This window comes from Schistocerca serialis, chromosome 4 (assembly GCF_023864345.2).
Source record: "Schistocerca serialis cubense isolate TAMUIC-IGC-003099 chromosome 4, iqSchSeri2.2, whole genome shotgun sequence".
Taxonomy (NCBI): Eukaryota; Metazoa; Arthropoda; class Insecta; order Orthoptera; family Acrididae; genus Schistocerca; species Schistocerca serialis.
The window spans coordinates 18,946,392-18,964,546 of record NC_064641.1 but is presented as its reverse complement, the minus strand read 5'-3'; the positions used below and the strand labels follow the sequence as shown (position 1 = coordinate 18,964,546).

The 18,155-nt window shown below is 40.8% G+C and overlaps 1 protein-coding gene across 2 annotated transcripts in view; it reads right to left on the bottom strand.

The window, feature by feature from the left end:
- The window catches only part of LOC126473532 (protein FAM135A), a 572,632-nt gene that overhangs the window by 89,674 nt on the left and 464,803 nt on the right, over positions 1-18,155 (bottom strand). For both annotated transcript variants that reach the window (XM_050100643.1, XM_050100644.1), the window contains 3 exons: positions 15,044-15,199; positions 6,885-7,152; positions 6,103-6,303 (listed from right to left, as the gene is read on the bottom strand). In XM_050100643.1, coding sequence (XP_049956600.1) covers positions 6,103-6,303; positions 6,885-7,152; positions 15,044-15,199 — 625 coding nt within the window. The remainder of the gene's footprint in view (positions 1-6,102; positions 6,304-6,884; positions 7,153-15,043; positions 15,200-18,155) is intronic.

Genomic DNA, 18,155 nt, shown 5'->3' with positions numbered 1-18,155 from the left:
GTTGTCACATTTTCCTGATGAATGAAATCTTTTAAGTTCTATACTGTGCATGGTTTTCCTGCATACACCCTTACTTTCAGATGCCCCAAAATGAAAATTCACAAACCAACAATTCAGGCAAAAATTGGAGCCACAAACAATTGTGGACATGGGAGATTCTGCATTGGAGGAATACGTGTTTCATTGTTTCCAACTGTGTTCTTGTTGGAAAAACTGTTTTCTCAGCTTACTGAAACCACATACTGACAGGGAAAAATCTTACCTTACTAGTTTTAAATGAACAAAATGTTAGGCCCTGAACTTTTTCTTTCCACAGACTGTTAAATTTTCAAGCAATTGTATTTCATTTTTCTTGTCATTTAATAACTGCACACACAACTTATTATGTCTGACTTCTGATCTGTAGTGTACAAATGACCCATACTTTCATATCATTTTTAAAACAAACATTAGCATAAGCATCTGGTTCCTGTAAGAAATTTCATTCTGAAGGGCTGTACAATTGTTACGATAGGGGCTATCCAGAAAGTAATTTATTCTACATAATTCCACTCACTGATGAGTTATAGGATAATTTTTGGGTCTACTTGACTTGCAGAGATTTCCTCCCCCAAAATATAGCAAAGTGTGATAAAATAATTATATCCAGCGTTGATTTCAGAATATCCTGGAGAGACATCTTCAAAGAACTTGATATTTTGATAAATATTTTGTAATACGTATACTAATTACTCTTCATCATGGCAAATGTTTCTCTTTACTAAAAAAGAGTGCAATGTAAGAATATTTTGACAAAGGCAACATCTACAAATGCTTCAAGGATTTAATCTCTACAGATTATAAAAATGTATATATGCATGTATGTATGTATGTATTTATTTAAGATCGACATCTCCTCCTGAACCACTTGCTCGATTTATGTATTTATTTAAGATCAACATCTCCTCCTGAACCACTTGCTCGATTTCGACCAAACTTTCTACACATATCACTATCTGAAAAGAAGCACTGGTGGCGGGGATTGGGGTGGAGGTTGGGGGGTGAGAGGAGAATGTTAAGAACCACCTAACTCTCAAAGGGGTGTGAGAAGGGATGCAAAAGAAGCAAAACACACCATGTGCAAGTATTGAGATTATATTAATCCAATATTTCAGAATAGGAACACTTAGTGACTTGTACTAAACTACACAAAATTTGAAAACTTTTTTCAACTTTTTCTCACTTACATCCTTAATGTTAAATACGGAACATGTTAACTCACTTGTAAAGTAATCAGAAGTTTGATGCTGTTTTATTTTTGGGCGGGGGGGGGGGGGGGGGGGGGGTGGTTCTTTAAAGAATCGGAGGTTTACTGGTTACTTACTATCTGTAAAGAAGCACTATGCTGTTAACGTCTACCTCCACCCATAGGGGTGGGAATTAAAAACAGGGTGATAATTAAGCATGACTTAGGGACACCTGGCGCATCTCAACCAAATTTGGTGGATGACTTATTACTTGTATAAAAATACTGTGGAAGTAAGATTGCCCACTACAACTGAAGGGTGGGGTGTGGATTACAAGTGATCAAAAAATATTCAGAAAAAACCCATTGGTGTTTATTTCCTGTATTTAGTCGACTTGGAATACTTTCAAAAGTATGAAGTGCAATTTGTCATTTATTTACACAGTTTGGTGCATCACCAAGTCACGAGAATGAACACTGCAGTGAGCCAGTAATTTTGTCAACATGTTCTGGGACCTATGATCAAACCATGAAGCTAAATATCACAGATAAAGTTAACATTGTCTCTAGAGCTGTATGGTGTAAAACAGCAGAGAAACAGACATGTATGTGTGCAAAAAGTGTGTGTGATGCACACTTGCTCATCATCTTTTCCTAAGACCCTGCATCAATTTCAGGCAAATGTTGTACACTTATTACTTACCATCTGTAAATAAATAATATTGTGGGGGGTAGCAAGCACCAACCTGCCATTGGGGTTGGGGTGGGGATGATGTCACTGTGATGGACAGGGAATGGGGGAGGAAGTGGTGGGGAGATGATGAGATGGCCAGGCAGAGGAGGAGGGATGTGGAGATGGAAAGAGAGGGGGGACAGGAAGAGGAGATTATGGATAGGAGGAGGGGGAGGGGGAGAGGGGGGAGGCTGAGGAGGAGGAGGAGGGAGGCTGAGGAGGAGGAGGAGGGAGGCTGAGGATGAGGAGGATGAGGAGGAGGAGGATGAGGAGGGAGGATGAGGAGGAGGAGGATGAGGAGGGAGGCTGAGGAGGAGGAGGAGGATGAGGGAGGCTGAGGAGGAGGAGGAGGATGAGGGGGGCTGAGGAGGAGGAGGATGAGGGGGCTGAGGAGGAGGAGGAGGATGAGGATGAGGGAGGCTGAGGATGAGGGAGGCTGAGGATGAGGGAGGCTGAGGAGGAGGAGGGAGGCTGAGGAGGAGGAGGAGGAGGAAGAGGGAGGCTGAGGAGGAGGAGGATGAGGAGGAGGATGAGGAGGGAGGCTGAGGAGGAGGAGGGAGGGAGGCTGAGGAAGAGGAGGAGGATGAGGAGGATGAGGAGGGAGGGAGGCTGAGGAGGAGGAGGAGGAGGAGGAGGAGGGAGGATGAGGAGGAGGGAGGATGAGGAGGAGGAGGATGAGGAGGAGGAGGATGAGGAGGAGGAGGATGAGGAGGAGGAGGATGAGGATGAGGAGGAGGAGGATGAGGAGGGAGGCTGAGGAGGAGGAGGGAGGGAGGCTGAGGAGGAGGAGGAGGAGGAGGAGGAGGAGGAGGAGGAGGAGGAGGAGGAGGAGGATGAGGAGGAGGAGGAGGAGGAGGAGGAGGAGGATGAGGAGGAGGATGAGGAGGAGGAGGATGAGGAGGAGGATGAGGAGGGAGGCTGAGGAGGATGAGGAGGAGGATGAGGAGGAGGAGGATGAGGAGGAGGAGGATGAGGAGGGAGGCTGAGGAGGATGAGGAGGGAGGCTGAGGAGGAGGAGGGAGGGAGGCTGAGGAGGAGGAGGAGGAGGAGGAGGAGGAGGAGGAGGAGGAGGAGGAGGGAGGGAGGCTGAGGAGGAGGAGGAGGAGGAGGAGGAGGAGGAGGGAGGATGAGGAGGAGGAGGATGAGGAGGAGGAGGATGAGGAGGGAGGCTGAGGAGGAGGAGGGAGGGAGGCTGAGGAGGAGGAGGGAGGGAGGCTGAGGAGGAGGAGGAGGAGGAGGAGGAGGAGGAGGATACAGGGAGGGGGGAGGACAAGATAGAGAGGGGGGAGGACAAGATAGAGAGGGGGGAGGACAAGATAGAGAGGGGGGAGGAGGAGGAGGAGATCAACTGATAGAAGATTTAAATAAATAAATACCTGGGAAACACTGGGTTTCTCTGCTAACAGGAGTAAAAATGGAGTCAGATACATGGCTACACATGCACACTCACCAACGTGCCAGAACACACTGAAGATCTTGTGGTTAATGCAGTGGTTGCAGCTTAGCTTGTACAGCATTGTATGTAGGCATGACAACCAACAAGCTGTCTGTCAGAATGAACTGCCACCGACAAACTGTGGCCAAAAAACAAGTGGACCACCTTGTTGCTGAACATGCTGCCAAACATGATATCTCTCATCTCAATGACCGCTTCACAGCCTGTGCCATTTGGATACTTCCCACCAAGACCAGCTTTTGTGAATTGCGCAGGTGGGAACTTTACCTGCAATACATCCTACGTTCCCGTAACCCTCCTGCCTCAGCCTTCATTAGTCACTGTCCTCACCCATCCAGCCCCCTCCCTGTTCCCATTCCAGCACTACACCACTGTCATTTCACCGCCACACCCAGTCTTTTAATTTCTTTTATTTTTATTTCTCTCCTTTCTGCTATTTACCCCTTCCCCCCTCCGCACCTTCTCTCCTGCCCTCCGTCTAAACTGCAACACTTCACTGTCTGCCACTCCCACCATATTATCCCTCCCCCTCCCCATCCCACCCCAGCCTCCTCCTTACCCCCACCCAGTCGCCACTCCCATCACGCACTGGTGCTGCTGCTCAAATGTAGTTTCAGCTCTCTGAGATGGCAGATATGTGTGTGTGTGTGTGTGTGTGTGTGTGTGTGTGTGTGTGTGTGTGTGCGCACTCGCACGTCTACTGCTGACAAAGAAAGGCCTTAATGGTCGAAAGCTATAATTGTGTGAATCTTTTTGTAGTGCCTATCCCGACTCGGCATCTCCGTTATATGGTGAGTAGCAACTTCCCTTTTCTAGTACTGTTACAAAACTAATGTATTATATTGGCAGTGTAATCCATACTAGTATTATGAATTTGAAAGCAACTATACGAGTGTTTATTTTCATGACTAAACTGCTGAACTGATTTTGACGAAATCTGGTAAGGAGATAGCTCGAATCCTGAGAAAGAGCATAGGCTACTTTGCAGGGAGGGGGGATCACCCACAAAGAGAATGAAGTAGGGAATGCAACATGTTTTTTTTTTATTTCTCACATCAACGAACATAAACAATGTTAAAAAAAATTATTAAATTGTTGCATGATGTACATGTTGAGTAATGTATAGGCACTTCCTGGCAGATTAAAACTGTGTGCCGGACCGGGACTCGAACTCGGGACCTTTGCCTTTCGCGGGCAAGTGCTCTACCAACTGAGCTACTAAGTTGGTACAGCACTTGCCTGCGAAAGGCAAAGGTCCTGAGTTCGAGTCTCGGTCCGGCACACAGTTTTAATCTGCCAGGAAGTTTCATATCAGCGCACACTCTGCTGCAGAGTGAAAATCTCATTCTGGAATGTATAGGTAATTCAATAGCCAAGTCTGGCCTGCAATTTCTGCACAATCATCATCTGGAAAAGGTGGAAGTGCAATTTAAATGTGATATACGCTCCTTAAACACAAATATAAGCTCTGAGAGGCCATAGTACATAAGCTTATGGAGTATCACAAACTGAGCACTTCATTGGTTTCATATTTATGTGCACGTGTGCTCTGTGGGGCAGCTCTAATGTTTTCTCTTCATCACGTTTTTCTCGGTGTAGTGACCCACATAAGGCTCCACATCTGCGAACTGGGTGCACAGCTGTATGGCGCACCACAGAAGTCGCAAGATGGTGCACCGGCAGAGGCCTCCGCTCTCGGATGCGCACAGCCTCTTTGTAGTGTACTCTACTGCCCAACTGACAGCTTAGGAGTTTGGCTCAGCCAGCCTCGCTCTCAGTCATACATTTACTTTCAGCCTATGTGTCTCTGACTGATAGTGCAGCCACCCCGTGGCAGGTGTTTCCCTGTACCAGTATTCTTGAAGTAATGAAATGTTGCGTTTGTTATTACCTGTGTGTTATTGTAGTCAGAACAAGTGGTTGCAGCGTATCACCCCACCAGAACAGAGTATTGCAATTGCTCCCTGTTGCTCCACACTGGAGTGTTGTCTGAAAAGACGTAGTACAGCGACAATGAATTCACAACTTTTGAAAAATTGATCATTTTGCACTGCTGGATAGTGGTCATCCCCTCTACTCCAAAATAGAAGCTGTTTAAAACAGTGCTTCCTATGCCATGCACAGTATTTCAAAGGAGGGCTCTTAAAAATTTTTCACCACTCACAGGTTTCTCAGTATTACGCAGCACAGTGAACAGATTCCTGAAGACAGTTGTCACCTACATGGTGTTACATACACAGTTGATTTAAGTTATGGTGACAGACGATACAAACCAAAATCAATTATTAGCAATATGTGGAAGAATGGCTCCATGTCATACCAGTTGTGACACAGCAGAATCATTTTTGAGTCTTATAATTTGCGAACATTGGGAAGATGTGGCACATGAAAACATGAATCACTGCCAGGATATTACACAGCTCCTCATGGTACTAACAGGACAGCTGAACTTATCTGCAGATAAATTTGGCATCACTAGAATGAACTAATATACCTTATATGTGGCAGTACAGGTTTTTTTTATGATCACTGACAATGACAAGTCAGTGAACTACATTTCATCTCCAAAATGAGGCACTGGCAGTAGAAACTAAATGACCAGAATGTTAACATCAGCCATGACATGATAAGAGTATGATTTCCTTAGCCTTTTCATCATCAAGCAGTAATTTCTTTATGCGTACTAACCCAGAGAACGAGGTACTAAAGGTGTAGTTGGCTTCTGAGAAGGTGTGTGCTGCACTGTAGGCTGCTGTGATGTGGGGGGTAAAATCTTCTGTGACCGTGATTCCAGAATTGCGACTATACCGCAGCTACAATCTTCCTGTTGTTGTAGAGGAGGGCAAATAGGATCAGATTTCACATCAGCAGTACCACTCAGGAATGGGTCTGCCAATGAAAAATAGAATAATTTTCTGTCAGTAAAATTTATGTTAATATCTTCTATGCAATAGATGAGCAGAGGTCACTTCTAAAAAAAATGTTAGTATCTTATGTAATACTATTTATTCAGTCTTAAACATGTATGAAATTGGAAAAATAATCCAAAAAATTTAAATGTTTCACTAAAAATGAGAAAAGTATGCATGACTAGAGATTTATCACAATGTTGTTTAAAGTCTTTCATAAGATTACCTAGGAAAGAAAGCAGGTAAAACAGAGTAAACAGAGGCAAGTACAGCTGATACTACACAAATAAGGGTACGAGCCATACAAATATGTGAATTTAAGATAGAATGTTGTCTTGATTTATACAAGGCAGACATGCGCATGCATGAATATATTACACACACACACACACACACACACACACACACACACACACAGTGATTATACAAACATAAAATACCAATATAAGATTTCATTCTTGAATGCATATTAATTACGTTATATATAAACAATTCCATAATGTTGTAAGAACCAACGCAGTACAGCATAAACTGACCAAAAGCTAAATGATATTATCTTACCACTTCCAGCTTTGCGACCTGCAACTGAACGTCTCCTGGCAAACTCTGCCATGTCCTGGTACTGGTCCTCAAAAATTATTGGCAGTGTGTTAATGTCACCATCCAGCTCATTGCACTGCACTGGCAGTGGAGGTAGTGATGCTAGATAGCGAGAGCGCCTCACCATCTCTGACACAGCAAGGTAGTTCTGATAGTTTGCATCATAGCATCCTGCAGCAGACTGACGTGGATTATCCAAAACAAAGAATGCCTCTGCAAATCTCTTCACCTACAAAGAAACAGCGATGCAACATTTATCATCATCATAAGACACATAAGAAATAACAGCACTGTAACACATTATGTATTCAGAGGAGGAAAATAATTTCTCTTTTGAATTATAACAACAACAACTGCTTTTACCCTTAAAATAGCAATGAATGCTTACATGCTGTTTTAAATTATATAGTGAGTTTACTCTATTTAGAATGCTCGAAATTACATAATGGATAAAATAAATTATTTTCAAACAAAAGAGTTACATCAAGTGGAAAATACAACTGACATTGTTATACCTAATGTCAGCTGTGTCAACTACAGCCAAGAGTGAATGCAAGAAAGAACCACATTCACAATTAAGAATGGAAATTAAATTTCAGTTTGCCAGTAAAATTACTCTACAGTACAAGAGTCTACTCTGACCACATATGATGACAAAGAATGACCCTGTGCGGAATTATTTGTCACAAGATGAAGGGTAGAGCACCGTAAATGAAACAAAATTGAAAAAAGCACAAAATATATGAGAAGGCATCAAACTTCAGATATAAGAATTCTAGCCAGGAGCAAGCTAATTTCCTCAAGTATACAAACAACAATGGGGAGAAGTTTTTGTATTAAGGTGCACTTGTATAAAGATGCCTCTAAGCTGATCCCAACAAGTTCATTTGATTTGTTTTTTATTGAACCCAGAAATCTTGTTGTGCATTGTTACATGTGGATATGAAACAACTCATAGTTACAATTTGTTTAAATATTATAATTAACTCATAATAATAAAAACAACAACTTCATATATAGAATGAAATGAATTAACTACAAACTTAACAGTACTTAAGAAAACATTTAACTTTGTTGTTTTAGACTCATAATTAGCAAAATAACAGTTACATTGGTAGAATGAACTAAATCAACTACAGACTTACGATATTTAAAAATGTATTTTGTTATGCCTTCATAAATTCTTCTACAGAATGGTACAGCCCATGTGCCCTACACTGCTGTGCCCTTTACACACCCGTTGACTTACAATACGCAGTATATATCACTGGAATGATGTTTTTGGTGATGACAGATGTCTGCTGTTTCGTCCCCCTACCAAGAGATTTCTTACCACTTTTTTGCATTGGTGCCATGTACATGTAATCCTTATTGGAAATGTTACATTGTAACGCTACATTGCAAAATACACATCAGTCAGTCTACCTTATTATCAAGATCAAAGGCACTATAAACATCCCTCCAGCCAGGCCCAGCTTTGTGGCCCACTGATGCTCATGTGTGGGTGTGTGTGTGTGTGTGTGTGTGTGTGTGCTGGTAGTTTTGTGGTCCATGTTTTTCATGTTGTATCATTTTAACACAGTAACTAGTTTTTGCCAAGCGGAGGTCTCTTTTAAAACGTCTATGTTAAGGTCACAAAGCATAGTTTAGGACACTTCAGGCCCTTGAGTTCTAGCACTGTGTGTAATTTAGAAGTGAATATTGGTATGCTACCATCATGTGATTGGTAAAGGCACAAAAATAAAAGCTTAATGAATTTAATATCTTCTGCTACATGTTCAAACATTTTCCACAGTGCAATCGTTTGGCGTTGTATGGTTTACACTCAACATTGTGTCTGGCAAGAATTAGACAGCCATCTCCCTTCCTATTATTTTTGCAGAAATAATCACCACAATGGTAGCCTGGAAGGTAAAAAACAACAAACTTCATGATCTCTGAGTCAATGCTCTGCCACACAAAGCAAATCTATAGTTAGTCAGTGGTGTCCTAAGAAAGTTTGTACATCTAAACTTTTGTTTCTTACACTTAGCAGATTCTGGATGAAAATATGAAATTTTTATTTTTTGTGCAGGCACAATTCTTTCAGTTGAGGTTTCTCCTGCTCAAAATCACTTTTAAGGGGGAGTGGGTGGCCTATATATTTCAAATCATGGGAACAGGAATTAGTTTGTGGGCTAATGATCCAAAGATCCCTCTGTCAACTTCTGCTGCTCTCCTTGCAAACTTTGGAGCATCTACTGGTGTCAGCAGAACTGCCTCTGCAAGTGGAACTACTGTTTCTGGTGCTGCCTCTGTCTGTGGAACTACTGCTTTGCTGTTTCTAGTTCGAAGTTCACACAATCATCTCCATTTTTTGTCTCACCTCTGCTGTCTGTTTTTCCCTCCCTTAATCTCCATCTCCTCAAGATCTTTTTTTGAGTTTCTTACTCTATCTGACCTGTAGACTGCCCTCTCTTCCACTTACATCTCTAATTTGTTCTTTTATTTCACCATTAACTTCTGCCTCACAACACTCTGATACGAGTCTTTTGACATGCTCTCATAAATTACTTTTCATTTAGTCTCTGATTAGATGAGTTACTTCCAACTACTTCCTCCTCTGAGACTGTGAAAAACCCTGGCTCCAAAAATTTAGAGTTCTGACACCTTTCATTAACGCCTGTGACTGATCTCACATGGCAGTACAAGCTCTTTTTATTTTTAACAAATCAAACAATGGAAAATCCAGGATGGAATGTAACAATACCAGAGAAGGAAAGTTGCTACTCACCATATAGCGGAGATGCTGAGTCATGATAGGCACAGTAAAAAGATTCACACAATCATAGCTTACGGCCATTAAGGCAGCAGTAGACACACACACACACACGCACACACACACACACACACACACACACACACACACTCACACACACACACACACACACACAACTTGCACACACGTCTGCAGTCTCAGAGAGCTGAAACTTTTTATCTTTATTTGATTGGAGTTAGATTTTGAAAAGCATTTTCTCTGAAGAATGAAATATGTAAGCCACATTATTAAGGACACAAATTTTTTGCTAATAGTTTGGCTTAACATGGAATCAAAATGAAAAGTCCTTACTGAGAACACTCTTAATCTGTGCCATGGATCGATAACAATGAACTTCCTATCAAACAGTTCCAGTCCTACGTCAGAATTTCAATGACACTTACTCAATCCTCATTTGCACTAAGCATAGTGGCATAGAGGTGACAGCTTCCCTAAGCAGTTCTTTTTGTTTTTATTATTATTACTATTATTATTATTATTATTATTATTATTAGTAGTAGTAGTAGTAGTAGTAGTAGCAGCAGCTTTATTCATCTGTAGATCTCTTTTTACAAGGATACAGGACATGTCAATGTCATTGTTCCAATGACTTTATAGCATTTTTAAGTTTGTCTCTTCCTGTTTGTATGTGCCTCCATAGACAGATGTTTCCTGTACTCAGCACCTCTTCATTGGCATATCTCTCTCTCTCTCTCTCTCTCTCTCTCTCTCTCTCTCTCTCTCTCTCTCATCCTTCTGTAGCATCACACCATATTCAGTCTTCAGAGATGTGGAATGACTTGAGTTATGCATTAATAACCTGAAGCAATATTTGCATGCTATTACTACCCCCATGAACCATGGACCTTGCCATTGGTGGGGCGGCTTGCGTGCCTCAGCGATACAGATAGCCGTACCGTAGGTGCAACCACAACGGAGGGGTATCAGTTGAGAGGCCAGACAAACGTGTGGTTCCTGAAGAGGGGCAGCAGCCTTTTCAGTAGTTGCAAGGGCAACAGTCTGGATGATTGACTGATCTGGCCTTGTAACAATAACCAAAACGGCCTTGCTGTGCTGGTACTGCGAACGGCTGAAAGCAAGGGGAAACTACGGCCGTAATTATTCCCGAGGGCATGCAGCTTTACTGTATGGTTAAATGATGATGAAGTCCTCTTGGGTAAAATATTCCGGAGGTAAAATGGTCCCCCATTCGGATCTCCGGGCGGGGACTACTCTAGAGGATGTCGTTATCAGGAGAAAGAAAACTGGCGTTCTACGGATCGGAAAGTGGAATGTAAGACCCCTTAATCGGGCAGATAGGTTAGAAAATTTAAAAAGGGAAATGGATAGGTTAAAGTTTGATATAGTGGGAATTAGTGAAGTTCAGTGGCAGGAGGAACAAGACTTCTGGTCAGGTGGCTACAAGGTTATAAACACAAAATCAAATAGGGGTAATGCAGGAGTAGGTTTAATAATGAATAGGAAAATAGGAATGCGGGTAAGCTACTACAAACAGCATAGTGAACGCATTATTGTGGTCAAGATAGATACAAAGCCCACGCCTACCACAGTAGTACAAGTTTATATGCCAACCAGCTCTGCAGATGACGAAGAAATTGAAGAAATGTATGATGAAATAAAAGAAATTATTCAGATAGTGAAGGGAGATGAAAATTAAATATTCATGGGTGACTGGAATTCGTCAGTAGGAAAAGAGAGAGAAGGAAACATAGTAGGTGAATATGGCTTGGGGGTAAGAAACGAAAGAAGAAGCCGCCTGGTAGAATTTTGCACAGAGCACAACCTAATCATAGCTAACACTTGGTTCAAGAATCATAAAAGAAGGTTGTATACGTGGAAGAATCCTGGAGATACTAAAAGGTATCAGATAGATTATATAATGGTAAGACAGAGATTTAGGAACCAGGTTTTAAATTGTAAGACATTTCCAGGGGCAGATGTGGACTCTGACCACAATCTATTGGTTATGAGCTGTAGATTAAAACTGAAGAAACTGCAAAAAGGTGGGAATTTAAGGAGATGGGACCTGGATAAACTGACTAAACCAGAGGTTGTACAGAGTTTCAGGGAGAGCATAAGGGAACAATTGACAGGAATGGGGGAAATAAATACAGTAGAAGAAGAATGGGTAGCTCTGAGGGATGAAGTAGTGAAGGCAGCAGACGATCAAGTAGGTAAAAAGACGAGGGCTAGTAGAAATCCTTGGGTAACAGAAGAAATATTGAATTTAATTGGTGAAAGGAGAAAATATAAAAATGCAGTAAATGAAGCAGGCAAAAAGGAATACAAATGTCTCAAAAATGAGATCGACAGGAAGTGCAAAATGGCTAAGCAGGGATGGCTAGAGGACAAATGTAAGGATGTAGAGGCTTATCTCAGTAGGGGTAAGATAGATACTGCCTACAGGAAAATTAAAGAGACCTTTGGAGAAAGGAGAACCAGTTGTATGAATACCAAGAGCTCAGATGGAAACTCAGTTCTAAGCAAAGAAGGGAAAGCAAAAAGGTGGAAGGTGTACATAGAGGGTCTATACAAGGGCAATGTACTTGAGGACAATATTATGGAAATGGAAGAGGATGTAGATGAAGATGAAATGGGAGATATGATACTGCATGAAGAGTTTGACAGAGCACTGAAAGACCTCAGTCGAAACAAAGCCCCGGGAGTAGACAATATTCCATTAGAACTACTGACAGCCTTGGGAGAGCCAGTCCTGATGAAACTCTAGCATCTGGTGAGGAAGATGTATGAGACAGGCGAAATACCCTCAGACTTCAAGAAGAATATAATAATACCAATCCCACAGATAGCAGGTGTTGACAGATGTGAAAATTACCGAACTATCAGATTAATAAGTCACGGCTGCAAAATACTAACACGAATTCTTTACAGATGAATGGAAAAACTAGTAGAAGCCAACCTCGGGGAAGATCAGTTTGGATTCCGTAGAAATATTGGAACACGTGAGGCTTATCTTATCTTATCTTATCTCAGAAGCTAGATTAAGGAAAGGCAAACCTACGTTTCTAGCATTTGTAGACTTAGAGAAAGCTTTTGACAATGTTGACTGGAATACTCTCTTTCAAATTCTGAAGGTGGCAGGGGTAAAATACAGGGAGCGAAAAGCTATTTACAATTTGTACAGAAACCAGATGGCAGTTATAAGAGTCGTGGGACATGAAAGGGAAGCAGTGGTTGGGAAGGGAGTGAGGCAGGGTTGTAGCCTCTCCCTGATGTTTTTCAATCTGTATATTGAGCAAGCAGTAAAGGAAACAAAAGAAAAATTCAGAGTAGGTATTAAAATCCATGGAGAAAAAATAAGAACTTTGAGGTTCGCCGATGACATTGTAATTCTGTCAGAGACAGCAAAGGACTTGGAAGAGCAGTTGAACGGAATGGATAGTGTCTTGAAAGGAGGATATAAGATGAACATCAACAAAAGCAAAACAAGGATAATGGAACGTAGTTGAATTAAGTCGGGTGATGCTGAGGGAATTAGATTAGGAAATGAGACACTTAAAGTAGTAAAGGAGTTTTGCTATTTGGGGAGCAAAATAACTGATGATGGTCGAAGTAGAGAGGATATAAAATGTAGACTGGCAATGGCAAGGAAAGCATTTCTGAAGAAGAGAAATTTGTTAACATCGAGTATAGATTTAAGTATCAGGAAGTCATTTCTGAAAGTATTTGTACGGAGTGTAGCCATGTATGGAAGTGAAACATGGACGATAAATAGTTTGGACAATAAGAGAATAGAAGCTTTCGAAATGTGGTGCTACAGAAGAATGCTGAAGATTAGATGGGTAGATCACATAACTAATGATGAAGTATTGAATAGGATTGGGGAGAAGAGAAGTTTTGGCACAACTTGAGCAGAAGAAGGGATCGGTTGGTAGGACATGTTCTGAGGCATCAAGGGATCACCAATTTAGTGTTGGAGGGCAGCATGGAGGGTAAAAATCGTAGAGGGAGACCAAGAGATGAATACACTAAGCAGATTCAGAAGGATGTAGGTTGCAGTAGGTACTGGGAGATGAAGAAGCTTGCACAGGATAGAGTAGCATGGAGAGATGCATCAAACCAGTCTCAGGACTGAAGACCACAACAACAACAACAACAGTTAGAGACAATCATTAGATGTACTCCTAGTATACAATACTTCTTTTACAAATAACTTATTAAATAATGTAATGCCACATTGTTCACTCATATCTCACTATCAGTCATTGCACACACAACACACACATGATTTCATAACACTTCACTCACTATTAATATTATTTATTTGTATAACATTTTTTATCAAACCCCCTACTCTGTTTTAGCTAAGTAATTCAGTAATTTAGGTAAGTAATTCAGCTGCAGCACATTTTTGAGCTTTCAAGACCTTTTTTTTTTTCAAGAGGAGTTGCTCCAGAATATTATTCCATATGACATTAATGAATGAAAATAACCAAATATGTCAACTTACCAACTTGTCTATCTTCAAGATTTGCAACGATTCTAAATGTAAATGTAGCTAAACTAAGTTATTTTAGAAATTCCAAATGTGCTTTTTCCAGTTTAAATAGTCATCAATACAGACACCTAAACATTTTGAAGTTTATGCCCTATTTATTATTTTCTCACCATGTGTTACACTTATCACTGGTATAGTATCCCTAGATGCGAAGAACTGAATATTTTGTGTATTTTTAAAATTGAGGGCGAGACCATTTGCAGAAAACCAGTGATACTTTTAAGAACACTGTTTACCATTTCTTCTGTTTCTGTATGCATGCTTGTACAGATTACAATACCAGTGTCATCTGCAAAATACACAATGATCATTTACGTATACGAGGAACAATAGTGGACCAAAGATTCAGACTTGGGGATTTCTTCCTATTAAGAATAACATCCTGCACCAAGGAAAAGACACAATATGGGGTTAACATTATGACAAAAAGTTTGTTCCATCCAGTGTGTAGAAACACCACACACACACACGCACACGCACACATCATTGTTTTAGCAGCATGCCTTGTACAAGTTGAAATGTCACGGCATAACAATCCCACTTGTCAGAGACCAATCATTCTATTGCATTCAAATCCACTCACATGCTGATGTATGGCCCTTTGGCACCATGCTCTAAGTATGTTAAAGAGACTCCTGTACTGATGACATATCTGTGCATATCAACAGGAAAGAGTCATGGCACATTAAAAGAAAAGTGAGGGCTACATTTTTTAACGTGTTAGGTTCCAGAATAAATTAGCATTTTTCACTGCTAATGGTGATGATGATGATGTCAACTTACCCTTAAATGGTGATGGTGTCTTGCCAGGTGTTGATGGACAGGATCTTTGCAGGTGAAAGCTTCAAGAAACTGTTGCCACAGCAGAATATTCTCAGCACAGAGCTGTGCTATGTCACTGTTTGCTAAGGCCACAAATTCTTCTTCCACTTCTACTAGCTGTAAACAGAAAAAGTAACATTGTAAAGTTCTTACATCTATGGGACTAGTGCAGGTTATCTGAAAGCACCACCAAAACATGAAGTATGTACATGTTTAATGTTGTGCTCTCTCTCTCTCTCTCTCTCTCTCTCTCTCTCTCTCTCTCTCTCTCTCCCCCCCCCCCCCCCCCACTCACACACACACACACACACACACACACACACACACACACACACACACACACACACACACGAGGAACAATTATTCTATTAGTGTGTATCTGATCAATAAAAAGAAAGTAAGTATATGATTCTACAAGATTATATCAGAAAATATCACTGCCAAAATAATGCTAATTAGCTCAAATTAAATTTAATAATGATAAAAAATTAATACAGAAGAAATATGTAAAACAACTGTGTTATTGCAATTGTTGTTGTTGTCTTCAGTCCAGAGACTAGTTTAATGTGGCTCTCCATGCTACTCTATCCTGTGCAAGACTCCATCTCCAAATAACTACTGCAACCTACATCCTTCTGAATCTGCTTAGTGTATTCATCTTGTGGTCTCCCTCTACGATTTTTACCCGACACACTTCCCTCCAATACTAAAATGATGACCCCTTGATGCCTCAGGATGTGCCCTACCAATAGATCCCTTCTTCTAGTCAAGTTGTGCCACAAATTCCTTTTCTCCCCCCATTCTATTCATTACCTCTACCAGTATGTGATCTACCCATCCAATCTTCAGCAGTCTTCTGTAGCACCACCTTTTGAAAGCTTCTATTCTCTTCGCATGTAAACCATTTATCCTTTATGTTTCACTTCCATGCATGGCTCCATACAAATACTTTCAGGAAAGACTTCCTGACACTTAAATCTATACTTGATGTCAACAAATTTCTCTTCTTCAGAAATGCTTTCCTTGCCACTGCCAGTTTACATTTTATATCCTCTCTACTTTGACCATCATCAGTTACTACTTCAAGTGCCTCATTTCCCATCTAATTCCCTAGGCAACATTCGATTTAATTCAACTACATTTCATTATTGTCATTTTGCTTTTGTTGGTGTTAATCTTATATCCTCCTTTCAAGACACTGTCCATTCTGTTCAGCTGCTCTTCTGTGTCCTTTCCTGACTCTGATAGAATTACAATGTCGTTGGAAAACCCCAATGTTTTTATTTCTTCTCCATGGATTTTAATTCCTATGCCAAATTTTTCTTTTGTTCCCTTTACTGATTGCTCAATATACAGATTGAATAACATCAAGGATAGGCTACAACCCTGTCTCACTCCCTTCCCAAAAACTGCTTCCCTTTCGTGCCCCTCGACTCTTATAACTGCCATCTGGTTTCTGTACAAATTGTAAATAGCCTTTTCCTTTCTGTATTTTACACCTGCCACATTCAGAATTTGAAAGAGAGTATTCCTGTCAACACTTTCAAAAGCTTTTTCTAAGTCTACAAATGCTAGGAATGTAGGTTTGCCTAGGAACTTAGGTTTGCCTTTCCTTAACCTGTAAGTCATAGGGTCAATATTGCCTAATGTGTTCCAACATCTCTACGGAATCCAAACTGATCTTTCCTGAGCTTGGCTTCTACCAGTTTCTCCATTTGTCTGTAAAGAATTCTTGTTAGTATTTTGCAACCATGACTTATTAAACTGATAGTTCGGTAATTTTCAGACCTGTCAACACCAGCTTTCTTTGGGATTCGACTTATTACATTCTTCTTGAAGTCTGATGGTATTTCGCCTGTCTTTTACATCTGGGTCATTCCATGTCAAATCAACAAATGAAACCATCATTTTCAACCTTACCCTCTTGGATTTAAATGAAATTAAGTATGCCTATAATACTCATAAATAGTACCACAAATTGATTTTTTCACATTTTTCTGATAAAAAGTTACCGAGTAATGGACTATCAAAAATTGAAAAATTTTTGACTTGTGGAACAAGGTTGATATTAGAGGGAAACATTCCACGTAGGAAAAATATATCTAAAAACAAAGATGATGTGACTTACCAAATGAAAGTGCTGGCAGGTTGACAGACACACAAACAAACACAAACATACACACAAAATTCAAGCTTTCGCAACAAACTGTTGCCTCATCAGGAAAGAGGGAAGGAGAGGGAAAGACGAAAGGATGTGGGTTTTAAGGGAGAGGGTAAGGAGTCATTCCAATCCCGGGAGCGGAAAGACTTACCTTAGGGGGAAAAAAGGACGGGTATACACTCGCACACACACACATATCCATCCACACATATACAGACACAAGCAGACATGTCTGTCGACCTGCCAGCACTTTCATTTGGTAAGTCACATCATCTTTGTTTTTAGATGTGTGTGTATATATATATATATATATATATATATATATATATATATATATATATATATATATAAACAAAGATGATGTGACTTACCAAATGAAAGTGTATATGTGGGAAAAATATATCTATAAACAAAGATGATGTGACTTACCAAACGAAAGTGCTGGCAGGCCGACAGACACACTAACAAACACAAACACACACACAAAATTCAAGCCCTCGCAACCAACCGCCGCCCCGCCAGGAAAGAGGGAAGGAGTGGGAAAGACGAAAGGATGTGGGTTCCAAGGGAGAGGGCAAGGAGCCACTCCAATCCTGGGAGCAGAAAGACCCACCCTAGGGGGAAGAAAGGACAGGCACACACTCGCGCGCACACACACACACACACACACACACACACACACACACACACACACACACACACACATCCATCCGCACATACACAGATACTTATTGTTCTGATGAGATAAGCAGGGCAATGCCTGGGAAAAAGATTTTGTGCTTGTGAGAGATAACAGAGAAAAACTGCAAGTACAAAAACGGCTAGTGTTAAGTAATTTTAAACAAATTAGGGAACTTTAAAGACAACTATCCAGAGCTCCACATTAGATCCACATTAGATTTTTGAAGTTTG